The sequence below is a fragment of the Mesoplodon bidens genome (assembly GCF_964165515.1).
Source record: "Mesoplodon bidens genome assembly, chromosome: 1".
Classification (NCBI taxonomy): domain Eukaryota; kingdom Metazoa; phylum Chordata; class Mammalia; order Artiodactyla; family Ziphiidae; genus Mesoplodon; species Mesoplodon bidens.
In genome coordinates this window covers 39316504-39338502 of record NC_138176.1, presented here as the reverse complement: position 1 = coordinate 39338502, position 21999 = coordinate 39316504, and the positions used below count along the sequence as shown (strand labels likewise).

General features: G+C 37.3%; 1 protein-coding gene across 3 annotated transcripts in view; it reads right to left on the bottom strand.

The window, feature by feature from the left end:
* Window positions 1-21999, bottom strand: part of RNLS (renalase, FAD dependent amine oxidase) — a 306184-nt gene that overhangs the window by 65833 nt on the left and 218352 nt on the right. For all 3 annotated transcript variants that reach the window (XM_081234363.1, XM_081234361.1, XM_081234362.1), the window contains exon 5: window positions 18892-19065. In XM_081234363.1, coding sequence (XP_081090489.1) covers window positions 18892-19065 — 174 coding nt within the window. The remainder of the gene's footprint in view (window positions 1-18891; window positions 19066-21999) is intronic.

Below are 21999 nucleotides of genomic sequence, written 5' to 3'. Positions count from 1 at the left end.
CAGTGCCTGGCTTAATAAAGATTATGGGTATGGAGTTTAAAAAGGTTGAACAACATTGTTCTGGTTTTTCTTTTCATTCTTTGTTATTGTTCAAACTCCTGACATAAGCTGTTCTAAATTCAGGCTATAGAAAAGTTCTCTTTGCTTCTTACATAGAAATATATTGTAGTAGAGGAGAAATACATTTTCTTATTTGTAATTTGAGACATAATTAGCACACATACAAGCAAATATGTATACACTGACATAGCAAGAGGGAAGAGGAGGGTGACTCAAGGCTGTGGGGCAGACTCATGTTTTCCCCCCAAACCCAGATATACATTTTGGAAATCAGAGCTCAAGACTCATAAGTATCTCTACATTATGGAGGGTCTTAGATAACATTTTCCTCCATGAGACTTCTTGATTATTCCAATCACATTTAATTACTATATTGGAAATTCCAGTTTTTTTTTTCAAATAATTCTGACCTTTTCAGAGAAAGCAATTTCTTAAAGACTTCCGTTATGGAAATCCAAAGAGGCAAGATTCCCAGATTCCATGGCAAAGATAAATCCTTGCAGATCAACAGAATCCCTGTGGCAGAGTGTCTCAGGAGGTTCTGTGTCAGGGAAGATTTCCACTTGGTCAAGAATTCATGTTTGAATCCATCCCTCTCCATCATTCCTTAGGCTCTTGCCTTTGTTTGGAGGAAGCAGATCTGGTTTTGTGAGACAGATCTCTCCAGAGGCGTACCTTTAGACAAGCTATACAAGCATCGCTCAGAGATATTGTGGGTTTGGTTCCAGACTATCACAATAAAGTGAAGATCATAGTAAAGTGAGTCACATAAATTTTTTGTTTTCCCAGTGCATATAAAAGTTATGTTTACTCTATACAATGGTATTAAGTGCACAACAGCATTATGTCTAAAAATATGTACATATCTCAATTTAAAAAATACCATATTACTAAAAAAATGTTAGCCATCATCTAAGTCTTTAGCAAATTGTAATCTTTTTGCTGGTGGAGGGCCTGGCCTTGATGCTGAAGGCTGCTGGCTGATCAGAGTAGTGGCTGGCTGCTGGCTGATCAGAGTAGTGGCTGAAGGCTGGGGTGGCTGCGGCAGTTTCTTAAAATAAGACAACAGTGAAGTTTGCCACATCAATTGACTCTTCTTTTCATGAACGATTTTCTCTGCAGCATGCACTGCTGTTTGATAGCATTTTACCCACAGTAGAACATCTTTCCAAATTGAAGTTAATACTTTCAAACCCTGCTGCTGCTTTATCAACTACATTTATGTACTATCCTAAATCCTTTGTTGTCATTTCAACAGTCTTCACAGCATCTTCACCAGGAGTAGATTCCATCTCAAGGAACTACTTTCTTTGCTCATCCATAAGAAGCAACTCCTCTAAGTTTTATCATTAGATTGCAGCAATTTAGTCAAATCTACGGCCACCACTTCTAATTCTAGTTCTTTTGCTATTTCTACCACATTTGCAGTTATTTCCTCCACTGAAGTATTGAAACCCTCAAAATCATCCACTATGGTTGGAATCAACTTCTTCCAAATTCCTGTTGATGTTGATATTTTGACCTCTTTCCGTGAATTACCAATGTTCTTAATGGCATCTAGAATGGCAAATCCTTTCCAGAAGGTTTTCAATTTACTTTGCATAGATCCATTGGAAGAATCACTATCTATGGCAGCTGTAGTCTTACAAAATGTATTTCTTAAATAAAAAAAGTCAAAATTACTTATTGATCCATGGGCTGCAGAATGGATGTTGTGTTAGCAGTCATGAAAACAACATTAATCTCATTGCACAGCTCCATCAGAGCTCTTGGGTGACCAGATTCATTGTCAATGAGCAGTAATATTTTGAAAGGAATTCTTTTTTTTCTGAGCTGTAGGTCTCAAAAGTGAGCTTAAAATATTCAGTAAACCATGTTGTCAACAGATGTGCTGTCATCCAGGCTTCATTGTTCCATTTATAGAGCACAGGAAGAATAGATTTAGCATAATTCTCAGGGCCCTCGGATTTTCAGAATGGTAAATGAGCATTGGCTTCACCTTCAAGTCACCATCTGGATTAGCCCCTAACAAGAGAGTCTGCCTGTCCTTTGAAATTTTGAAGCCAGGTATTGACTTCTCCTCTCTTCCTATGAAAGTCCTAGCTGGCATCTTCTTCCAATACAAAGCAGTTTCACCTACATTGAAAATCTGTTGGTTAGTGTAGCCACCTTCATTCATTGTCTCAGCTAGATCTTCTGGATAACTTGCTACAGCTTCTGCAACAGCACCTGCTGCTTCACCTTGCACATTTATGTTATGGAGATGGCTTCCTTCCTTAAACCGTGAATCAACAACTTCTGCTAGCTTTAAACTTTAAACTTTTCTTCTGCAGCTTCCTCACTTCTCACTTCTCAGCCTCCATAGAAGCCTTGCTCTCGATTAGGCTTTGGCAAACGAGAATGTTGTGGCTGGTTTGTACTTCTATCCAGACCACTAAAGCTTTCTCCATATCAGTAGCAAGGCTGTTTCACTTTCTTATCATTTGTATTCACTGAAGTAGCACTTTTAATTTCCTTCCAGAACTTTTCCTTTGCATTCACAACTTGGCTGACTGTTTGGTGCAAGAGGCCTACTTTTTGGCCTCTCCTGGCTTTTGACATGCCTTCCTCACTAAGCTTAATCAGTTTCAGATTTTGATTTAAAGTGAGAGATGTGTGACTCTTCCTTTCAGTTGAACACTTAGAGGTCACTGTAGGTTTATTAATTGGCCTAATTTCAATATTGTTGTATTTCAGGGAATAGGGAGGCCTGGGGAGAAGGAGAGGGATGGGGGAATGGCCGCTGGGTGGAGCAGTCAGAACACACACAACATTTATGGATTAAGTTCACCATCATATGGGCACAGTTTGTGGCACACCAAAGCAATTACAGTAGTACCATCAAAGATCACTGATCACAGATCACCATAACAAATATAATAATAATGAAAAAGTTTGAAAAATTATGAGAAGTACCAAAATGTGACACAAAGACACAAAGTGAGCAAATGTTATTGGAAAAGATGGCACTGATAGACTTGCTTGACACAGGGTTGTCACAAACCTTCAATTCGTAAAAAGTAAAATATCTTCTAAGCACAATAAAGTGAAGTGCAATAAAACAAGGTATGCCCATATAAATAAGGAGGACAGACCCAGGAGACTGATTTCAAAATAGAGAATTGTTTCTACCTTCTTCAATGGAGCAGATATAGCCTCAGAGCTTATTACTGTCTCTTTAAAACAAGGCATATTTTTATATCCCTGTAAGTGTAACTCAAGGATTACTAAAGACCTGACTAGGAATACTGACCAAATGAAAAGACAGTGTGCTACAGAGATATCGATACTTCAATTCCACAAACACCTGCAGAAATAAAATAACAAGGACACAAGAGAATATCAGATTAAACACTGTTGAAATTTTGCTGATAAGGAATTCTAAGTTTTTATCATTATGCTGGAATATGTTTAAATATTCCCTGTCAAAGGTAAGCAGTAGAAGAGCTGTCTTATTCACCTAAACACCTAGAACAATGTCTGGCCTATAGCTGAAATGCAATAAATATTCAATGTATGACTGATAAATAACTTGTGGAGACAATTTGGGGAGCAAAGAGAACATATAGATATTTCTTTTCTTATAAGGATCATTCCCTTACAGTCAAGTTCTGGACTATAATATTTTACCTTTGAGAGGAAATGTACCATAGAATTCTTTTAAAATGACCAAAACTTATAGATTATATAGAAAAACCATGGTCATAAAATGAAATTATTACAAAATGAGCATTTTCCTCTATTACACATTAAAAGTCTTTGTAGAAAAATGTCTGGGGGAGACATGAGAGTAAGACCCTAAAGATTACTAACAAGTGAGAATATTAACATAAATGAGGTAAATTAAAATTTAAGAAAAGCTTTTTTAATTTGGTAAAATATATCATCTATAGTATACCAATATGTGTGGTTTATAGTACCTTCATATAGCCAATTTTGTTTAATATTAGGAAATATATTTGAACTATTTTTTACACTCTCTGGCAGAGATAGTTCACTCTCACTAAATAGTTCATGTGCTCCCTGAGAATTCCTAGTCTATGTGGCAGTTAAGCAGGAGCCATATAACTAGTCTTAGTCAGTGGACATGAGGGGAAGTGAAGTGTGTTCCATCTAGTCCAAGGCTATTAAGAGCTATTATGTGCCCTCCATTTCTTTCTTACCTTCATGCTGACTTTAGGGGCTAATGCTTCAGTTAGCAGATCTGTAAGATGAAGTAGAGATGCCCAACCTGCATGCGACTTTGTGTAAAAGCCACAATGTGTCAACCACAAATGTCTTTGTAGTACCAAGATTCTGAGGTATGCCTATGAATTACACATCCCTTACTTCAAGTGTAGAACTTTAAAAATGATATACCTTGGAAATCAATGGACTTAAAGCATTTCATATTTTAGATCTGAGCCCAAATTGTTATCTTTTGTTTTCCTCTGTCATGTTTTGATTAGATCTCCTTAACTCATTATTCATTTAACACACATTTAATTGAGAAATTACTATATGTGAAGCACTGTGCCATGTGCTGGAGATACAAAGAGGAGCAAAGCGAATTCAGTCTCTCCACTCATGGACCTTACAATATGAAGGTAAAAGAGACATTAAACAAATGATTACACAAATCAGTGTGTAGTTACTGAAAATTAAAATATAAGGTGTTAAAGAAGAGTATAATAGGAAAACCTAATTAAATTAGGAATTCAGGAATGGCCTCTGTGGAAGTAACATTTAAACTGAGACAGTCTAGGCAGAGAGAACAAAATGGACCATGGTCTTAAGTGGGAAAAACCATGGCAGGAATGAGAGGTGTGACTGGAGAGCCAAGTAAGGTAGGGAGGAAGGAGCTAGTGAAATAGGCATGTGCTAGACCAGGGGCTGGCAAACTAATCTGGCCTCCACGTGTGTTGGTAAATAAAGCTTTACTGGAACATAGTCATGCCCATTCCTTTATATAATGTTTATATCTTGTGTGACACCAGCAGAGCTAAGAAGTTGCAACAGGAGACCGTATGGCTCACAGAGTCTAAAGTATTGACTAGCTGGCCTTTATAGAAAAAGTTTGTGTCCCCTGTATGAGATCATTCAGGATCTTGTAGGTCATGATAAGGATCTGAGATTTAATCCTATACGCAAAGGGAAAGCAATAAAGGGCTTTAAGTGGGAAAGCGAATGGCATAAACAGATGTGTTTGAAGAAGATCATTCTGGCGATGTGACAAATGAACTGGAAAGGGGCAAGTATGGAGAGACTAGTTAAAATAAGATGGTGCTTGGGTTGTGACAGCAGTGATGAAGAGAAGTGAGTTCAATGAAAGAGAAAAAAAAAAGCAAGGATGATTCCTGATTTGGGGCTCAAGGAGCTAGGAGACTGGTAGCTCCATTTTTAGAAACAGAGAAAAAGTTCTGAATTTCCAAGGCAGGCAATCAAGAGCCAGCGCTTCACATGTTAAGTCTGACTATAACATATATAGATTTTTTTAAAAAAAAGGAATAAAATAACTCTGGCAATCATATTCTGAATTCTACTTGCTTTCCAGGGCTGGAATAATCTTTCCTCCAAGTTCCTTGCAGTAATTCCTTTAAAAATTCCATAGATTCTACCCATTTAACGAATGGGGCCACATTTAGTGGGACTGCTTATATTTCAGGATCTGCTTTGGAGAAGTTTTTTCTTTGGTTAAGACCTCCCAAGTTTTAGGAAAACATCTATTTATCATGAGACACAAGGAAATTTTCAGCCTGTTGCAGCTTTTATTGGCACTGCCAAAAGGAAAAATGGAAGAGTTTCAATAGTCCTTTAATTGGGCCTACCCATGTCCCCAGAGCAGGCGATTTGTCCTAACTCGCACTTGGTGTTCCAGACCTCGCTGGAGTTCTTCCACAGTGTGTACGAAAGCCCTGGTTTTCTATGATGACAGTCAACTAAAATGTGCCACTTTCCCAACACTCACCAGCAATAAGCAGTCATCCCTTATTATACATCGTTATTCTGGCCTACTCAGCATCATGCCCTATATGAAATTTTGTGTGTTGAGTGGTATTATGATTGGACTCTTTTCCTGAAATTGGGCAAGCATACTGGTCTGCTCTAAGGATATCACTTTATCACTGTAGTTGCGTAATTGGGTTCAGCTTTAGACTTTTAACTGCTCAAAAGGATACCATGACCAGAAGAAATATATCTCTGGGTTGGAGGATTTGGCCTAATATCAATACTTTGCTCTAGTTCATTTGGTGCATTAAAGAGAAAGTTTTGCCTTGACATTATAAAATGTTGAATTTGGAAGACTGAGACTAATCAGATGAAGTTTTTAATTATGATGTGTCAAAATATTTCTGGTGCTTTTGATAGAGGAAATTTACCAGTTTACTGTAGACATTCTTATCTCCTTTACTAATAAGACCAGTGAAATTATCCTTCCTGTTATATTTTGAAAGGAAAAAAAAATTGAATCTGGGTATTTTGGCCAAAGTTCTTAAATCAAAGGGACTATAATCCTTTTAACAATATCCTTTATGATGTTGTGAGCTACTCCTAAGAAACCAATATTATGAATATAGACAGTGGAAAAGGGAACAAACAGGCATTTTATTTTTAATAAAAAAGAGTGGATTAGGTTCAAATGAGCCCAAGGTTCTAAAACGCTTTTCTTGACTCTTTTAAATAAGGATATAGAATATCAACAACAAAGAATTCACTAGGTATATGTATAATAGAAATCTATTTCAGTGAAGAAAACTATATTTTAAATTCAAGGATGCTTCATTCTTACAAACATGAATTTGGAATATTTTATACTGAAGAATTCCCCTAGTCCCACAGAGCAGTTATAAATATTAATGGAATTTCAATAGATTCTTTTCAGATTCCGATGTTTAATATTCATTCATATTATGCAGGGAATTCAAGGTCCTGTGCAGTACATGTAGATGCTTCTCATTATCTAAATGAGCACATATATGAAGTCTGTAGGGGCAATGATTATTAAAAATAGCAGGGTCCACATATGATCTTAAAGGGCATATCAAAGCCTTCTCAGTTCACTTAATAACAAGAAAGTCATTGGTAATAAAACCAAACGACTCTTTAGGCTAAATTGATTCAGTAATGTCACATCTGGGCAAAATGATGGATTGGTGATTCTGGACAGACTTAAAAATGCTAACTGATATAAAGTATTTATGAAGCACAATGAAGCGATTTCCTGTGGTGAGATTCTGCAGTCACACTTTGAAACCTGCTCTTGAATTAGTCTCAGCCTTTGATTTGCTGACAACTTACTTCATAGTATCTAACTCCTCTCGGATATGCTGGAGTGTAAATTTTGGGGGAATTATTCAAAAAGGGATTTGAGATTCCATAAAAAAAAAGAAGAACCACATTTAATTTAATGTTCTCTGAGTTTAACACCTTATTCGGGAAATGAGATATTGTTTAACTACCCTAACGTGTAAGTGTTTTTATTTTTAACAGAAGATAATATAATTTAACTAAACTTGCATTATTGGCATTATCCTTCCCTTTTTTCTTTCTCAAAATGAAAAAACGTTTATATAGCTGATAGACTGAAACCATAAAATAATTTATGTGACAACAACTGTAAAGACAGAATTTACTATGTGCCTCCAGTGTGCTAGGCATGGGACTAAGAGTTTTGGATACACTATTCAACCCTTATTACATTTCTGGGAGACACTATTAACCTTACAGTACAGATAAGTGAAGCTCAGAGAGACTGAGAAACTTACTCATGGTTACAGAGCTATTAGGTTGAATCACATGAAAATGCTGGTATTTGAACATTTTAAATTACAAAGACAGCAATATAATATAGTTCAACCTAATTCTAAGTATAGAGTTATAATTTGAAACTAGGTTTGTGTGATTGCAAAGTCCATGGAACCATGGAACAGAAACATACTTGATAACACTGGTTATTTTTGACCATCCATGATAATAAAAACCAAATCATGAATTATACAATAAGGAATTCACCACTTACCAAGTTTGGGTTAATATGAACTCATCATTTGTGGCAAAGTTCCTATGCAAGATATCATTTTAATTCCATTGAGATACAAAAAAGAGATAACTGTTAAACCATGGAAGAGAAATGGCACATTTGCAGAGCTTCTCACATATTTTCTAAGTTAAATATCTCAGCTGGAGCACAGTTGTTCTTCAACCAAGTATTTAAAAAAATCTTTCACAAAAAGAATGGTGGGATCCTTTGAAGTGTAACCTTAGAAATCAAGGTCTGTGTTACAGGGCATCATTCAAAGCAGATGCATATTCCCTAGAGACCACGGTAAACTTGTTACCAAGAATACTTGGATCTCTTTGGGAAGACAGCTTGATAAAACTTCCAGGTCTTACTGGCAATACCTCTGATACTATGTAGTCAAGTATTCCCCATGTAATAGGCATGGGACAGGGTCTCCAAAAGAGGCTTCTGATCATTCTAGTCGCCAATAGCTCACATATGTTTTTTCAACAGCTTGCAGATTTGGCAACTAGAGAGCTCATTCATTTTATATGATTTAGAGGGCCGTAGTAACAGATACCTAGGTTGTCTTAGGGGTGAACAATTTGCTGACTACCATTACTTTTCCTTGCCTGCTAAGTGGGTGACCAGTGCTGAAGTATTAATTCTCGATGTTATTTCGGAACAAGGGAAGGGCATCTCAGAGCTGCATAAAGGGCGACCGGCTCAGCAAATATTTCCTGAGCACCGAATACACACTCCTGTTATGCCACGATGTTAGAGTCTCTCTCTTATATTTTCAATCTTGATGAAGAGAAGAGGGATTAATTAATGGATAGCACGTGTGATAGACAGCGGCATGTATTCCCGCTAAAGGAGAGAGCTGCTCATCTGGAGAACGCAGCAGCTCTGCAAACAGGGCATAACAACTCTTTAGCCCATGAGGCATTCAGATTGATCTGAGGAAGAATTCTTGACAGTGAGAAAAATGGTGAAATCTTTTCTGAGGGAGCTCTAGGCAAAGGAAAGTTTCCATCTCTTTGGTATAGTGTTGTTGTGGTCCCAGATAAAAAATGGACCAGAATGAAGACTTGTCAAGCTCTCATCCAGTTCAACAAGTCTTTACTGTCTCCCAGGACCTGAGGCTCACAAGCTGTCTGAGAGTTACACAGTTTTACAAGACTATTCTCAATCTGCAGAGGTTGTGAGATGCCTCCAGAATGATGAAAGCCAGGCCCTTGTCTGGGAAGCAGAGCAGAGCACATCATTTTGAGCCCTGGCTTAAGACCCACGGTGTTGACAGCTTCGCTTCAGGCTGCAGTAAGGACTTAACTTCAAGATACTTCAAGACATTCAGTCCCATAGAGAGAGCATTTCCCCAATTTCCAGCTCCCTCAACAGATTGACCTGGTTGCAGGTATTATGGAAACAGTAAGTTGAGCTTGCGTTACTGGAGGTCCAGAGGATGAGAAGTTCTGTCTGCATTCAAAATAAGGCTCTCGGGCCTCCCTGGTGGCACAGGGGTTGAGAGTCCGCCTGCTGATGCGGGGGACATGGGTTCGTGCCCCGGTTCAGGAAGATCCCACATGCCCATGAGCCATGGCCACTGAGCCTGCGCGTCCGGAGCCTGTGCTCCGCAACGGGAGAGGCCACAGCAGTGAGAGGCCCGTGTACCGCAAAAAAAAAAAGTAAATAAAAAATAAGGTTCTCAAACAGATGTGAGGTTTTTCCATAGAGACAGCAGATTCCAAATCTCTGCACAGGAACTAATGTGAAGAAACCATAAAGTTCCTAATAATTTCACCCTAGATATTCCAAAAAGTGTCTGGACTGTGTTGATTTACAAAATAACTCTCCAATAAAAAGCACCCATCGATTTAAAACACTTGCTCAATCCAGAACTATACTGAGGTGGTAGGGACTTGTGGGAGGAGGGTCACAAAGTAAATTATATAGCAAACAAGTTACAAGTCTACATAGCAATCCCTCAGGTCAAGCCAGAGTTTCTACTACTCTATGTAGTATTCTCTTTCCTCTTTCCCTTCTCTGCTCCTTGCCCTCCCCTTAGTCTCAGAGTATCTGAAATTTTTTCCTCAATTAAGCAAAACAATTTAGCTCTCCTTGTTCTCACTCTCAAACTGGCATCTAATCTCTCCTAGGTGCTTGGAAGACAGAAGAGCCATCACTTAAAGGGATCATAATTACAAATAGCAAAAATTAGATGTCATTACATTTAATACAGCAGTGCCTTCATTACACGATACCTACATACCAAGTTACTTGACTTTTGTTAGTGAAGAGGTCAGAGGGACGGTGGCAGTTCCTACCTGTGCATCTCTGCTGATTTTTCCCTCCTTGAGGTAAACTGGCCTTCCTCACCTCCTTACAAAGCCAACAGAGGGCTTTCCTTTGCTATTGCCTTTCTAAATTGGCAGCAATGATGGCAGCCTCTCAGTTTTTCTGTTGTTCTCATCTATACCCTGTAAATTTCAGATCCATACATTTATTCATCATAAACAGTCATCTGATTCTCATTCCCCTCTTCTCCCCCTAATAGTGGATCCAAACTACACTCAGTCACCAACACATCTGGCTCTTGTGTTCTGGAGGAACTCTTGGACAACCTGAAGATCTTTTGTAAATCTCAGCCTGACAGCCACACGTTTAGGCCAATACCACAAGTGAAAATACCACTCTCAGAGGGCAGGGCAGGCAGAACACAAAGGTGGAATGTTGGCACAAGAAGAGACTTGCAGATGTAATGTTCAAGACTCACTTCTTAGTGTGGATGCTCTATACATCTGCAGTTTGGAATTGTTTATAATTACAGAAATACCAGGCAGCTGTAGACTCTAGACTTTCTTTATCCTTTTGCTCACTGCTTCTTGGACATTGCACAACTTATTTGTATTTATTAAACTTTTTAGCAGCCCCAGGAGAAAGTTAAATAATAGGCTATGCTAAAGTTTCTGAATTTTTCATGGATTTAAATGTTCCATAGTCCCCATTTTTTCATTTCTTCACCTGAAGAAAGAAGATTATTAGATTCATGTTGACAAAAGGTCCCAGGTCTAAAGCATCCTTTTAAAAGATCATAATATCATCATGAGGCAGCATGACTCTCCCCAGTTTTGATCATATATGTGAGTTGTTGCTCTCTGCGTCTACTCAGTGCGTCTATTTATATTTATGAGGACTCATACTTGACTCCAAGTCACTAGTCCAACAGAGCCTCAGGTATCAATTTCCTTCAGAATTTCTCATTTGAGTAGACTTCATAAACGTTATGTTTTATGAGGGCAGAAACTATGGAATCCTCATTTCCAAGCAAAGTGCCCAGCACACAGAAGCATCCAATACATATTTGTAAATAATTATTTGACCGAATAAACTGAGAATGGAAAACATATAAATAAAATATTTGTGAATTCAATTTTTCTGAAGGAAACTTCCATAAGATATATATTTTTCCCAGTAATATATTCCTTAGGATATTTTAAAGGTTTATTTTTGATGTTACATATTTAGCTTCTTTTCCACTTTCCCTCTGTCTCTGGCATTGATTTTCAGACTGAGTTCACTTGCTTGGCAAGTGGGAGGACAAGTGTTATCGTGGATGTAAATCTTTCCCATTGAGGATAGCTTGATAGGGAAACCAGCGGCTGAAAGGAATCTGTTTGTTTTTACTTTGTGTGCAAATGTTCTCCTTACAAAATGGACTGAGTTATCTCATTTTCTAAAGAAAACCTATTTTTAAAAGTGGCAAATATTATGTGAAATAAGAGTAATCTATTTTATATTTGTGCCTATTACTTTAAATGACAACATATGATATTCATTTTTAATGTATACATATGTAGATATGTTTTATGTAAGTACATTTATACATTACACATATACATATATATGTGTATATATATATACATATATATATACACACACACACACACACACATATTTTTTCCTTTCTGAGAGAGCAAGGAAAAAGATTTGATATTACAATCATGTAACATTCTGTGGCATCACTGTAATAGTGAGATGGATATCTGTAATTAGTATTTGACTGCTGTTTATTAAATTGCCTTAACAGATTCATATGGACAGCATCAGTTACATAATTGAATTACAAATGACTATGTCTATAACACAAAAAACCCAATATTATGAATTTTGTAACTGGTTACTGCTTGTTGTTTTAAGATGATGATTGCTGTTTTATCTGAAAGCTCTGTTTCTGGAGTTGATATTTTAAAGAAAAAGCTTGAACTGGAAACCTGACAGTTTTTCATCATCCCAGGTCTTTTCCTTTCCTTTTCTCCCTCTCGTCCCTTTTTCTTCTCCCTCGTCCTTTTTTGTTCAACTTATAAAGTGTTACCTATCTGGATTGCATTTTCTGCAAATTTGAGGACAAATAATTGCACAATGTTTCAAATCCAAAAGCAGATATTTTGTGTGGTCAATTGCATGGCTATCACCTAGTTGGAATAATCATGTACTCCCCTAAGTGAAGACAAGGTGACTGGATTTATGGCCCCAGGCCCATCCCATTTATTTACAGAATTTCATATCATGCTCCTAACTTTTATAAAGAGTTGATGTAACAAACAGCTATATGGAATAATCTTTTGTAAAAGAGCCTTTAAATGCATTATGCATTATATTAGTGTTTGTTACTCAAGGATCCTAACAATACAATCCTTGAACGTATAAATTCCATGTGATGCAAAAGTTTGTTCACTTGTTTTCTTTTTGGATGAGTCGGATTGTTTTCTTTAATGAGATATTTAAAGCTATGTAATTATGGTCATTGGCCATCACATTTCTAGAGTTGCAGATTGTATTAATCTCCTCAGATTGCTGCCTATTAGTGATTGTACTGATCATTAACACTCTTCTAGATGGTGAACAGGGAAGGATGCTAAAATTCTGACCAATAATTTTGAGGGTTACTTATACATTTTATTTATTTAAGCCACCCTGACTCCTATCTGTCCTGGTAACGTAGGGTTGCATTCACATAAGTCAGGCTTTTATATTTATGCCTTTTGCTTTGGAGAATGTAATATCTGAATTAAAGACTGGAATTATTAATTATAATATTAGGCACCATAGATACTGACATTATTTGCTAAGTGCTATGTGAAGCTCTTTATATGTTTGAATCACTTCATCTTCGACCCTTTAGAGTTGGTATTATTTTCCTCATTTTATTGATCAGTAAACAGAGAGTTTAAGTAATTTATCCAAGGTCACACAGCTAGTAAGTGGTAGAACTGAGTTCAATATAGGAAGTTTGACTCCTGGCCAGTCTGACTCCGAATTTAAGATGTTGGGAAGGATCTCAGAGATCTTGGGAGGTGTGTAAAACTATATATATATATATATATATACCATTTTCCCCTCAGTTCCTGGCACAGAGGTCCTAAATCCCTTGGAATTTCCTAGGTGATAGAAGTGTCTTTTGTTCTAATGAGGTAACTCGTGGGGGACTCCTAGATAGCTTCAGGATAGGGGATAGGGGTTGGTCACCAGAAAGACCAAGCCATGATTAGAAGCTTAGAACTTTCAGCCCCACTCTCTATCCTCCATGAAGGGAGAGGGGCTAGAGTTGAGTTAATGAGAGATCATGCCTACATGTTGAAGCCTCCATAAAAATCTCAATAGTATGGGGTTCAGAGGGCTTCTGGTGAACACATCCTTTCTGGAGGTGTCACACCCCAACTCCACAGGGACAGAATGTCCTGCACATGGGACCCTTCTGGACCTCCCTCTATGTACCTCTTCATCTGGCTATTAATTTGTGTGCTATATCATATCCTTTATTATACAATAAGTCGGTAAGTGTAAATAGGTGTTTCCCTGAGTTCTGTGAGCCATACTAGCAAATTATCAAACCCAAGGAGGGGTCATGGGAACACCGGTTTATAGTTGGTTAGTCAGAAGTACAGACGACAGCTTGAAACTTGCAATTGGTATCTGAAGTGGAGGCAGTCTTGTGGGGTTGGACCCTTTGCCTGTGGGATCTGCTGCTAACTCCCTAGAGATAGTGTCAGAACTGAATTGAATTGCAGGGCACCAAGCAGGGGTTGCAGAATTCCTTGAGGTGTGGAAAATCCATACTTCTGGTGTCAGAAGTGTTGTGAGTGTGGTAGGAGTGTGAGAGTAAAGGAGGAACACACAGGAGTGTTTTCCCTATACAGGAGATAAATGTCTTTCACTTGTCCCACTGCTCCCCATGCCCTCTGCATGACAGACATTGCCACTTGTTGGTAGAATCCTCTTCTACTGAGTCTAGACCCAGTCTTGGAATTGTTCTTAGTTTTTGCCCCAGGTGATGATTACCTGTTAAATGATTGGCACCTGTGTTGAAATCTATTTATCATCTATGTAGATCTAATCTGCCTCTTTCACAGAAGGACTTATGCTAAGTGCTCCAGCAGAAACTGGCTAGATGTTCACCAACCCACTTTTTATTCTTCCTACATGCACGGGTAGACTATGATTCCAGCTTTCCTTCCAAATAGGTATGGCCACATAACTGTTCTAATCAATAAAACGTGACCCCTCCTGATATGTACCATTTCTAAGTCTAACCCTAAAAATATCCTATGTGCTCTCCTCCATTCTTTTCCTCATCCACTTGTTTGATTCCTATGAGCACAGTGACTCTATAAGCCACCAGAGGAAGCTGATAGAGTCAAAGGGTGGAAGGAGTCTGGGTCTCTGAATCACCTCTTTGATGAAAGCTACCTTCCAATCATAAACACCTGTTTGGGTCTTATGTGAAGAAGAAACAGACTTCTGTTATGTTCAGGCCATTACAATTTTTGATTGTGTTTGTTACAAAACCTATTGTTACAAAACAAGGGTCGTACAAGATCACATTATTAGCAAGTTTCAGAGCCAGAATTTGAATCTGAGTCTTTTAAAGTCCAAATTCTTCCCACAGTGATAATCTTATTGATCATTTAAAATATTATCCATGTTAATGATAATTCACATGACCTTACTTCAGACCTTATTTCAACCTAAATTGTCTCCAGTTATAACCCTACCAAGTTTTGAGTTCATCTGCAAAAAGTCTTCTTCCACCTCTAAAAAAACTCAGTATCTTCCCACTGATGACTCAGGACTAGACTTCCCCATCCTCTCATCTGGCTTACAATTCCTGCCCAAGTACGAAGCATAAATGGTGACATCAAGTCAGGCTTTCTCAAGTGTGTCCTAGGGAACAATTTCTGTGGGATGTTATCAGGTTTGGTGCCTAAATAAAATATTCCATGGTCAAGTACATTTGGGAAATTCTAGATTAAATAAAGTGAGAAGGTGTCTTCTCTATAGGAATATCTTTTAATAGGATAATATGCCCTGAGATTCTCTAAAATGTCAGTAGCATTTTGCAAACTTATTGATGACAGAGACTCTTCACAAAGAGCATATCAAGGAACTGATGTTCCATTGAACACATTTTGGAAAGCACAAGCCTAAGTGTATTGGGTCGTACCCATAATCGCTGGTATGAATCTAATACATCTTGGAATTTAGCCCCTCTGCCCAAGGAGACTTTTGTTTCTGGTTTGTGTACTGTCTATTCCTGACATTTGACAAATGATTACTCATTGACCTTTGTCTGGTTTGGGCTACTAATCCTGTATCCTCTGGCTCTCTTCAAGACTTGACAACAGATTTTATTTTGTGGACAGCTCTGCCACCCTTTGTCTGTCTTGTTGCTGCCCTACCTGACAGAACACAAATGTTTCCCTTCATTGATTGTGTGTATTTATAGTATTAATTCTTGTTTCAATCGAACACCCCAAATAAAGGGTAGAGTTGGGTAGTGTTAGTAACATAAAGAGACAATTCTTACTGGCCTACTTAAATATCAATGTCAATAAAATACAGTGGAGTTACACTATATGAACATTTATATTATGTGAATTCAAGTAGATATACTTAGCACCCTGGCCCCAGATAGTGAGAAAAAATAGTTTAAATGCAAGGCAGTTAGTTAGATTTTATGTTAGGGAATGCCATTACTGGGGGTCTCCTATATTTTAAAACTTGCATAATCCAAAATTAATTTTTCATAAAACTGAAAAAGGAAGGAAGGTATTTCTTTGCTGTCTGAAGTGGCACCACCATGGGCTGTAGCAAAAACATAGTTCCCAATTCACCTGGTGCTCAAGATTTAAAATTGTGTGATTTTTAATATAAAAGAAGATTCTTTTGGTATTTCTATTATTTCAAAAGCTGCCAATCTTGTGAGAATTTATTAATATTTTTATGTTGTACTCTTTCAAATTTGCATAACTCTGATTTTATAAATTGCTACTACATAGTAGTGTGGGTGCTTTCACTCACCATCCCACTCCATTTGCACAGCGATTTAATCTGTTAGGAGATATGACTGCTATTTCTTTCTTTCCTGTGTGCCTTTCATAGTAGAAGATATCACTGTCCTACAAATGCAAACCAACAATTTCATCTGGCCTCACCTGAATAAACTGAAATCTATTGAATGCTGGCAAAATGCTATACTGAATTTACTGAACATTATGTTAGTCTCCAAAATGTCACGTAGTTTTAAGATATTTTCAAAGATAATTTTGAATATACATGATTCTTCTCTTTATGTGCCAACTTTACAATTTTATCTCTCACATAAGATATGAATCTACTTGAAGATAATGGACATTATTTGTTGCCAACCCAGCATCCACTATTCCCTCCTTTCTTCCTAACAAACCCCTATTTTAGTCAGGTATCTACCCTCATATGACTAAAGGGAAGATGATCCTGATACCAGTTCCAGGAGTAGATATTGATTTGTCTAGGGTTGTAATGGTAGTCCCACCCCCCTGGCCAGTGGTTGGTTTCAGACTGGTTGAGTAACCCAGTTATGACCTATGAGATACAAGATAGTCAGTTGAGGGGTTTCTGGAAAGACTTCCTTACTTCTCAGAAAGGGACTAAGATAGTAATAGTCCCTCTTCTTTCTAAGCATGTTGCTGGGTCTGGATGTGACTCCAATAGTTATTGCCATCTTGCTACCAGTCCTCTGAGGATGTCAACATTAAGAGTGGAAGAGAGCAGAGATGGATAAACCTTAGGTCCTTGAAGATGTTGCTCTGTTATTGAATCAATCAGTCATGAAGTCTCCCCAACTTCTTCCTTTTAGATAATATTATCAGTTAGCTTGGGCTGCCATAGATTGGATGGCTTAAACAAAAGAAATTTATTTCTCTCAGTTCCAGAGAAGGGAAGTCCGAGATCCAGGTGCCAGCTGATTTGGTTTCTGGTGAGGACTCTCTTCCTGTCTTGCAGACGGCCTGCTTTTTAACCTTCTCACTCTCCTCATATGGCCTTTCCTTGGTGTATGCCCAAGAATAGGGTTCTCTCTCTTTCTCTTCCTCATTTTATAAGGCCAGCCTTATAATTAGGATTCCACCCTTATGACCTCATTTAACCTTAATTACCTCCTAAAAGCCCTGTCGCCAAATATAATCACATTGGGGGTTTAGGGCTTCAACATACGAATTTGGGGGGATACAAATCAGTCCATAGCAGATAATATAACAAATGTCCCTATGTTGTTTAAACAAGTTTAAATTGGTTTTTCTGTTATGTATTACTAAATATACCCTAACAGATGTCATATCTTATGAAGCAATACACAAAGGATAATGTCTAATTCATGACATATAACAGAAGATCAAGGGCTATTTTCCTTTTCTCAGAACAAAGCAGTTGTCGAGTTAAAAATGGTTAGTCCATTGCTGTTACAGGACATTTCATGAACTGCTGATTGTACATATATGTGGTATCATATTAACATAAACAGTCCAGCCCTTAGGGAGTTTTAAGTTATAAAAGAAACATTTTTCTAAGATCATGTGCTCTGATATAAAAACCATACTCTAGCCCAGTTCTATCATTATAAAGTTCTGGCAAGCCAAGAGACATTAGTTGGTGATTTTATCAGGCAAGACTTCTAACTAATGCTTGATGAAACCATCACTGCACCATAAAACACCGTAACAAATTGCAGTGACTATTCCTTTCAAGAATTTAGTCATTTTAGATCATTAACGTTTATTTCACAAAAAGCAATTTCTTAGCAATCACTACAATCCTACAAATAAGAATATACTTTCACCTTTATGCATGAAATGAATCAGTTATGTTTATTCTTGCAATTCAAATCTAATTTTAATAACTATCTTCAACAAAGAAGGTGGGGTGTAGACTTTATCCCATTCTAGTAAAGCTCATATGAAACATTTCACCTATTATTTTAGTTACATTGTATACAAAGTAATTTTATGTAGTTTTCCAGATGAAAATTAAATAAATAGAATTATATTGAAGTGAAGGATTTTCATAACATAGTAAAATTCACTTTTTATATCTAGCCTGGGATGTGGAAAGAGCAGCACTCGTCAAATTTTAAAAACAAAACCAAACAAACAAAAGCAAACTCCACCAAGAAATAAATGATGAGAGATAAATTTGCATATAGATGGATCCATATTAAAGCAATAGAACTTGGGCCATTTTGAAATCTTAAACCTTCTGACACTATTTTCATAAACTCAGTAATACAAACCATGTGGTGAATGATTTTCTGAAAAACTTTGCTGGTTTCACTGTGTATTTTATTATTGGCCAAATGTGACATTAAATTTTATCCCCTGTGGCTTGGAGTTAAATGCTTGCTCTGTTCAGAATGGCAACACTCAATTAAACCGCATTTTTCATGACCTACACCCACCATTGTTACTGTATTTAAGGGAAATAATGGGGGTACTGACCTATATTGCGTTTCTTATTATCAATGGAGATGAAGCGAATGCAGGGATTACTGGTGATGTACTGCCCAGCCCAAGGGACATCAATCTTCGTGCCAGCTTCATAAAAGAGGCCCAGCGCGTAGCGAGAGGAGTAGCTCACAGACTCCAGTTGCTGCCTTTGGCATTCACTAATTACTGTGGAAGAAAAAGTACAGGGCATCAAACTTTAAATTATCTTTCCTTTTAGTACATCAAATACAAAACTCCTTTAAACCAGTTCCAACTGTTTCTACCGACTCCAGCTCACTTATGATGAATTTTGAAAGGTAATGTAAAATAGCATCAGCTCTAATTTCTTTGCAGAGTGATTACTATCCTTGGCACACTTGTTTTCATCAAGCTGTAGGTCCAAACTCTTTAGACTGACATTTAAGTCTCTCAAAGTCTGACACCAAGTTGCTTTTCTAGCTTTGTGTCCTACTTATTATCCTGGGACTGGCTGGCAACATTATAGATTCCATACACTGAGCAGGGTTTTTGCCAACACTTAACACAAGCATTTCACCCTATTTTAACAACAACCGTATAAGGCAGAATATTATTCCCATGTTACCAGTGAGGAGACTAATGCTCCATCTCTTATGGACTTCTTTAAGTTCTTCCATGTCATACAGTCATTTGTTTGCCTGTCATCTTTCTGTCAGTGGACTATCATAGTTTCTTAAGCACAGGGACCATACCTTAGTCTTTTTTGTTACAGTCCTCTACCCTATTAATTACAGAAATACAAAGGATGAAAGTATAAAGAGATAGAAAGGCAAACACAGACATGCAAAGTTAGTTAAAATGTAGGAGGTAGATAATCAACAAATGGAAAGACTGGGAAAGGAATTAGGCAGGTTTGGGTTCAAATCCTGACTCTACCTCTTACTAGGTAGGTGACCGTGGTCAAGCCACTTATTCTAATTATAGTCCTTTTGTCTGTAAGTGGCAAAAATAGTACAGGATGCATTAATCTGTTGTGAAGATTACATGAATATTGCATAGCACAGTGCTTGGCATACGGTAAGTGTTCATTAATGATTTTTTCTATTATAGAGAGAAAAATATTTAGCAAAATGGGACAATGTTCCATCCTGGGATGAAGAACGAAAAGACTTCCCTCATGTTTTAATTTCCATCTCCAGTCTTCCTACCTTTAAGGGTCTCAGGGAGCTGCTTGTTCATGTACTACATTAATAATTTGGGTTTCAGAGAAGGCAATAGTTCTATTCTGAAGGCTTCAGTCAAGCCAGTTCAGAAATGGAGCATATGAAAAATTCTCATCTAATTGGTGAAAAATATCCTAATCTAAGTCAGTAGGGATTGGCAAATCTCAAGGAGGGGGGTAACTTTAGCTAAACATTAGAGAAGTGGCTTTAGGAGGAAGAGAGAAAACAAGAAGGATACTCAAATTATTTAAGCACAATAATAATCCTACACATTATCACAGCATATTCTTGGCTACAAAACATTTTTAAAACTAAGACCTCATTTAATCTTCACAAAAGCCCTGTAAGATTTACCATTCTAATTTTACATCTCTGTGAAGCTGAGATTCAGAGAGGTTAAGTAATTTGCCCTAGGTTTCACAGCTTCCAAGTCTGTGTCAAGATGAAGCTAGAATTCCCGCATCGGAGTCATGCCCGTCTTCTTTACTCCACACTTCCCCTCCTGATCTGTAAGTAAGTCTGAGCTTCAAAATGAACTTTAGCATTTCTTTCTCTTCTGACATTAATGGTTATTTTGCACTCAAAAGTAAAAGCCATCATTCCCTTTAAACATCATTTTCCATCTTATTAAAAGATTTATCTACTTGATGAACAAATGATCTTTTGACACTGGCCTTGTTACACTCAGTGTATCCTGGGCTTCATTTTATTATTTACTCTACTTTTAGAGTTATGGGGCCTGATATTATGCTCACTGTTTTCTGAGCTGGAGGAGGTGAAGGAGACTAACACTAGCAGTTGAGCACGTATTGTGTATTTGGGGCATTATCACTAAGTTTCCCATTTTTTCAATTAAAAAAATAAACCTACAAAACAGTGAAGTCAGTTATTTAGCAACTGAAAGGGCCTAAAACTCTTTTTTGAAAAAAAATTTTTTTTCTTTTTACCAAAACCAAAGGGTCAACTAGGTTGACAACCAAACTGGACCTTTTCCTCCCCGCCACACACATTTGCACATTTAGCTAGTTTTTAGACAAGCTGCCAAGTGGCAAATCCCACTGGGAAGACTTTGAAAAGGTAATTGATATCTATATAGAAACAGAGGTTAACCTTAAACACCCTTGTCTGCTTCAGGGGCTCTACAATTCATTCTGAGAACAGGGAGGTGAGACTTTTGACTGAAACAATTTCAACTTCTGAACATATTCATTTGCAAAAAAATTTACCTTCAGGGCCCAGAAAGTTTTTAATTGTTGCAGGGCCTAACAAAATGGTTTTATTTTGTTTGAAAAATTTTTTAATGCAAAATGCTGGAAGGAGCAGTCCTAGGTCATGGATATACATATTTTGGCAAGAAAAATAATAGGTTCTTTACTATTGTGTGTTCAAAAGGGCCATATATCCACAAAGTAAGGCTCATATAAAAGTGCCTGATTCCAATATAATGAATCTTTACCTGGACATCATCCTCATTTAATTCTGAGCCACTAGGATTCTATAATCTCTGTAATTATACACACACAAACACACATACATGTATTATATATATATATATATATACATATACATATATATATATAATATATTTTATGGCTATCTGATGTAAATAAAGTGGCTATAAATTGCATTGAATGGGGTAGCTTACATTCATACTTCTGTCAGTTAGGAGAACTGTCCTTATCCCATTCTCCTTGTGCCTATGCCTGTGTGTGCACACATGTATGTACATGTGGGTATGGGGGAGAGGAAGAACAGAGGGAGAAAGGAAGAGGGGGGAGAGCAAAACAGAAGACCTGGACTGTACTCCTCAATAACATCAAGTGAGTAATTTCATTTTTTTGTTTTCTAATGTAATTTCAGTCTTTTAGTATCCTAACATATAAAAGAGGGCTAGACATACATATTCTACCTTATTTCC